The sequence below is a fragment of the Alligator sinensis genome, unplaced genomic scaffold (genome assembly GCF_000455745.1).
Source record: "Alligator sinensis unplaced genomic scaffold, ASM45574v1 scaffold505_1, whole genome shotgun sequence".
Classification (NCBI taxonomy): Eukaryota; Metazoa; Chordata; order Crocodylia; family Alligatoridae; genus Alligator; species Alligator sinensis.
The window spans coordinates 602,783-608,782 of record NW_005841940.1 but is presented as its reverse complement, the minus strand read 5'-3'; the positions used below and the strand labels follow the sequence as shown (position 1 = coordinate 608,782).

The 6,000-nt window shown below is 52.5% G+C and overlaps 1 protein-coding gene and 1 long non-coding RNA gene across 4 annotated transcripts in view; one reads left to right on the top strand and one right to left on the bottom strand.

Annotated features, from left to right (window-relative positions):
- The window catches only part of LOC112549614, a 12,178-nt gene extending 6,915 nt beyond the window's left edge, over positions 1–5,263 (top strand). For all 3 annotated transcript variants that reach the window (XR_003093124.1, XR_003093122.1, XR_003093123.1), the window contains 2 exons: positions 506–617; positions 5,141–5,263. This is a non-coding gene — a long non-coding RNA (uncharacterized LOC112549614). The remainder of the gene's footprint in view (positions 1–505; positions 618–5,140) is intronic.
- Positions 4,102–6,000, bottom strand: part of CABP1 (calcium binding protein 1) — a 47,563-nt gene continuing 45,664 nt past the window's right edge. Inside the window, exon 9 of the mRNA XM_006019844.3 lies at positions 4,102–5,491. Within this exon, the coding sequence (XP_006019906.1) occupies positions 5,466–5,491 (26 nt within the window). The 3' untranslated portion in view covers positions 4,102–5,465. The remainder of the gene's footprint in view (positions 5,492–6,000) is intronic.

Sequence of the window (6,000 nt, the reverse complement as noted above, 5' to 3'; positions counted from 1 at the left end):
GGGGTGTGCAGCAAGGGGAGTGCTCACATGGGCCAGGGATCCAATGTAGTTTGTGGTGATGCGGCCCATCAGGTGTGTGGCCCCCAACCACCAAGAAGTCAGACAGCCCTTATCCTGGCAATTCTGGGAAAACAACATTTGCAGCCCTGGGAACTTACTAGCACAAACTTGGGAGCTTGTGGAGCCAGGCAGCAAGTGAGCAGGGGTTTTGAGGTTCTAAAGTTTGGATATGGCAACCTGAAGGGGCAGTTTGGCAGCAGCTGGGGCCTAAGAACTTCGGCAAATCTATCCCCAGTGCCTAGCTCACCAGCTGCCCAACAACCTGGCCCATTGTCTCTTGCTTCTAATGGGGGCATAGGCCTTGGCATCCCTTCCCTCCTGTTGCGGGGTGGGGTGTATGTGTGTGAACATGGGTGTCTGATGGGCAGTGCTGGAGGGGCTTTGGAGACTAGTAGCCTTTTATAAACTTTCTTCTTGTGAATTCTATGGTACATTTGTCTTACAGAAGGTTACCAAGCCCTGCTGTGAACAGGGGAAGAGTAAAAGTGGTGTGCTGCTCCCTCCTCTCCCCCCTGCCCTCCATAGTTAGAGTATCATTCCTTGTGCCAGACAAGTTGGTGAGTATTCACTGATTCACATCCCAATTCAGGGGTTCACACCCCTGGCCCATCAGGCTTGTTGCCTCTGTGGCTCTCCCGGGAGCAGGGGAGGAACCTTCTCAGGTCACTGGACATCTACCTGTCCATGATAACAACTCTGTCACTACCACATTAGACATGAACTTGTGCCACAGACATGAAAGGCTCTGTGTCCTTTTACTGATCCACAGTTGTCCACCTCTTTTGACTCAGGATGTATTTACACTGGATTTCAGTGTTGTCTTTCCAGTCCCTTGAGCTGTCCCTGTTCCCCAGCAGTTGAGCTGACATTGTTCCATTAGGAGTCACACCTGTGTATCTTGCACAGGTGAAACCTTCCCTCACTTGAGGGAAGGGCAGGGCTGGTGGGGACCCCAAGCATTCACTGCAGAGGCTGGGCAGAGCCAGAATGCATCTCGAGGAATGCTGGGAACTCAGGGTGCCTGGAAGCTGGGGAATACAGACCTTTTGGGAAGCAGGATCAGGGCTTTTGGTGACAGCAGAGATCAGACTAGGGGCATCTAGAGGAGCTGCAGTTGTACTAAACTACAGACAGATGTTTGGAGATAGCAGTCTGAGGAGGTGAGTCTTATCCTGACTAGCAGAGAGACCCTGCCTAGAGATCCTGACAGAGAAGGGAGACAGATGGAGCCTTGCTTGTTCCATATTGTCTTGCAGGGCTATTTGGAGGCCTTCCCAGGGCTGACTGGGAGATGAAAGCAAAGGGATTATCTGGAGAATGAGATTATTAGGATGAAGGTTTAATCTCTGCCCCCCATCTGCACAAGAAAATCACAAACTCCCTCGGATTATTTGAGATTATGCATGCAAATAAAGCCAGGTTTTGCAGAGGGAGGGAAGGGGGGGAAAGGCTTCAGCAAGAAGCAGAAGTCACCACTGCATGTTTGCAGAGCTGTCCTCTCCAACCTGTTCCTAACACGGGGATGAGCTGCTGCACGTTTGTGGGGGGATGCTGAGCCTTTCCTCAGTAGATGCTCCTGGGCTTCCAGGTCCAGTGTAGCCCAAGTAGCTTCTCCATCCAACACAACTCTACACCAGGACATCCATACTCTTTGACACGCAGCCTCTCCTACCCTAGTCTGCAGTGATGTGCCATAGTGCTAACCACATCCCAACATCTCCACCCAGCAAGAGCCAGACCTGACCTTCCCAAGTGACAGGAATTACTTAAATTCTCTCCCCTCAATGAAAATGGCTGTGATCTCTCTTGTCACCAGAAAGAAGTAGCTCCTCAATCTCCTGTCTGTCAGTGGCTCCCAGCAGTGCAGGTAGTGTGTGCCTACAATGTGCTGGCTGCTGGTTTGGCAGGGCTGTGCCAGGGGTCAGTGTTTATTTGTAAGCTGCCACCCAGCAGCAGCAACAGCAGTAAGCAGAGATGTGCCTTGTGGCTGGGATGGTGCATTGTGGGGAATCCTGTGCAATATGGACATCACACATGGTTTGTTTTTAAAGAAATTAAGAAAACATCCCACCATCTGTTGCTGCAGGCATAGGGATGTTGCTGCTCAGTGCAGGAGCAGGCAGCCAAAGAGACAGTTACTGCTGCTGCTTTGCCCATCTATTCTCAAGGCATGTGCATACCGGTTCTTTCCCAACCCCCACCCCCAAAACCATGTCACTCACCATGCCACGTGCAGGCACACTTACTCCCACAGTCCCTCCGGTGCATACGCATATTCTTAGCACATGCACATGCCATGTGCAAGCACACCTTCCCTCACACCATGTGCACATATATAGCTTGGGTTCTAGATTGTGCTCATCACTGGCATCTGCATGGCACTCGCATATCATGGGCCTATGCTCTTGCTTGCATGCAGTCACACACACCTTCCCATCATCTCCTATGAGCTTATGTATGTTCCTCTTTGTATCACTTACACTCATATGCTGCTTTCATTTGTACACCCACATACACCTAAACTTGCTCTTCCAGCACATCACTCCCTACCTGCATTCCCTAAACTATCTACAGACAAGTCCTTCCCCATACGCAATCCTGTACAAACAACTTCACATGCATACTTATTACGCCCCAGGGAATTATGCACAGAACATTCAGAATTATGCAAAATTAATTACTTTTTTTTTACATTTCATCTTACATCCTTAATATCCGTGCCAAAACCCCCATCTAGGTGGGTGTGGGGTTTGTGGCGCCCCTCCCCGCCATGGTGTACTGGTGGCAGCAGCAAGCAGCAGGCCCTTCGGGTGTTCATGGTTGCAGCAGGCAGAGCCCCAGGGGCTGACCATGGGGGCATGGACCCGGTCTGACCCAGCCCGGCCCGCTGGCACGCACCTTCATATCAGACCAGGCAGGCTCCAGGCCAGCATGTGGGGCTCATGGCACTGCAGGGGGGAGCCACATGCCATCGTTCCAGGTGAGCTTTTTGCCTCCAAGTGGGGCTTCTAGTACTCCAGCGGGAAGCCACACGTGGAGGCCTGGAGTTGTGTGCCATGGGGCCAGGCAGGCTCTGTGCCTCCACATGTGGCTTTCTGCTGGAGTGCTTGGAAGCCCCACATGGAGGCATGGAGCCCATCTGGCCCAATAGCACATGGCTCCTGCCTGCAGTGCCATAAGCCCCCTACTGCAGGCAGGAGTTTCCCTCCCCACTCACCAGCTGTCTAGTCACGCGCCACCACACTCTCTTACTCGGTGCCTCCACATGGGGATCCCAGCTGGAGTGCCAGGAGCCCCACAGAGGTGGAGGCACAGAGCTCACTTGTCTTAAATTATGCAATTTTGCAGGGTCATATGTTTGGTGTGTAAAATTGCTCAGGTGCATAATTCCCTGGGCTGTAACTTATAAGGCATGACATGGCTTTCCTGCTGCTGGGACATTGTTCATTGCTGCAGGCATGCTGGCTGCAGCAGGGGGAAAAATCATTCTTTAAGGCAGACAGAATTTTGTAACTGGAGAGTTTTGGGGGGAAGAGACAAAACAGCAGCAGGTGAAGCAGGCCTGAGGCCTGGTCCTAGAAAGATGGACAGCTGGGGAGAAGAGAATAGCCCCAGGATGCCAAAGAAAGGGAGATGTACCCCTTCAGCAACAGGAGGAACTAGGTCCAGTGAGCTATTAAGAGTGACAGCCTTGAGAAATGGGGCAGCCCCAGCATCTGCCTAGTCAGGGACAGTGGGGAACAGGACAGTCCAAGGGAAGAAGAGAAGGAGGGAGATGGGAGGGGACAATGAACCTGATAGTGCAGGAGTCAGGCAGGCAGGGCCTGGGGATGCTGTTACAGTCTGGACTATAGAGCTGCACACTACTCTTGGGTTCGCTTCCTCAAGACAACAGACAAATGGCCACAAGGCTTCTGGATCCCCCGTGGCCGTCCAGCCGCCTGCTGCAATTCCGCTGAGTTCCAGAGCTGCACCGTGGACACGAGGCCTCTGGCTGCACAAATACCTGGTCCTCAGTTTGAAGTGGGTAAAAAAGTCGGGGGAGGGTGTCACCATCCCTATGTCTCTCCCTTCAAAACAATGGACCTCCCTTATCAGCCAGCCCCCTCTGCTTTGCTCTGACGCTGTCTCCTTAGCCCTGTAATCCTGCCCCTCTGTTCCGCAGTGCCCCAAACTCAACTCTGCTCCGCACTGCAGTTCCTGGCTCTTCACCGCCCTCCAGGCCAGAATGCAGCCACGGGATCCTCTTCTCCAGTCCTGGTGGGCTGGGGGGCAGATGGGGACTCCTTGTTCGCTGCACTGGCAGGGGGCAGCTCCAGGGGCTGTCACCCTCTGCCCTTCCCTGGGCAGGGTACTGCATGGAGGGGACATAGGGTAGCCCTCCCTGTCCCTCCCAAGAGACAGGGCAGGGAGGAAGAGGCAGCCACCTGCCCCTGCCCTCTCCTCCCCTCAGCAACCCCAGGCCAGAGGGATGGGGAAGGAGGGCACTGCCTGATTGGCTGCCTCATACCAGGGGGCAGGGCAGTGTGGCAAGGTGCCAATCAGACAGCTTCCCCTCACAGTCCCAGATACTAGTGCCCCTGAAGAGACCTTATATCCCAGCCTGTGACTCCTTGCCACCTGGTGCATGCTCAGCACCTATTTCTGTGCCAGAGCTAGAGGATGGGGCTGGCACACAGGCAAAACAGCAGCCCCCTGCAAGCCCCAGCTCGCCCTCTGACTATACCATAGGCCCAGAGTGGATCTGTCTGCTGTTTTCCCACCCCAAGCCTGCCCCCTGCCTCCCACAGAAACCTCAGGACTTCACACAGTTTCAGCTTGCATATTTATCTCTTTTCTGTTTTTCCCAAATGTATATTTGTATTTGCTCTTAGTAAATATAACCAAAAGGAGACAGGAGAATGTACCGGGGGCATAAATAACTCCACACAGACAGATAGACACACACAGACAGCAAAAACAGACGTGGGTCACCAAGGGAAACCGAGGTGCACAGTGCACCCTGCTGCCATCACCAATCCCAGAGGGCTTAACTCTCGTCCACCCATCTGATAGGGTCTCTCTTTCGCTTGCTTTGCAGCAGTTGGCAGGTGATTAAAAAGCAAGGGAGGAGGTGTCTAAAGTTGCAAACGTCCCAGCATCGTGGCGAGTCCTGGCTCTGCGGCTTCCGGCAGTCGTCATCTCTGAGGAAGGGTTCCAGTTGTAGGAGGTGCGAGTCTTTCACAGTGTGAAAGGGCGGAAGGACGTGGGGACCACTTTAGGGGAGGAGAGGCGGGTTGCCTCGCACTGTCTCAAACGCAGCCAGCCTGTTAACCTTTGCGTGGCAACATCGGGGCTAGATGCTCCACCTAGGTCCTCTTCTGCCCTCTGTAAGGTGCTGGTTCCTCTTCAGCTGAGAATAACCTTCAACGGGACATCATCCGAACAAACTCTGCAGCCAATGAAAAATCAAAGAGCCTGAAGCAGAGCAACTAATGCATCAATCCCCCTTGTCCTGCTTCTTTTTATCCTGAGAAACTGTGATGGCAGTGGGATAAGGAAAGACTAGAAAGCTGCACCCACACTCCCCAGATCTGCTTTGCTTCTTTGCTGACTCTGGAGAGTTAACACAAAATAGACCTTGGTTCCTGCCACACCGCTAGAGTTACAAGATCTTACTAGCCAGGGCAGTTTATCAGCTAGGACTGCTGCCCTAAAACTATGTGATAGCTTATTTTCTCAATAAACTCCTTAGTAAACAGTATAACAGATAGCATCTTCTCAGACTCCACCGTAATTTCAGGAAGAGAAGGCTGCTTAGGGAACCACTGATTTATAGAGTTATAGCAGTTTTGGGAACATGCTGCAGTTTCAGTGAGATATTGCCATGTTAGGGAAGCACTAAATACATGGGAGTACTGCAGCTTGAGGAGATACTTGACTTTCTGTGGAAACAATTTT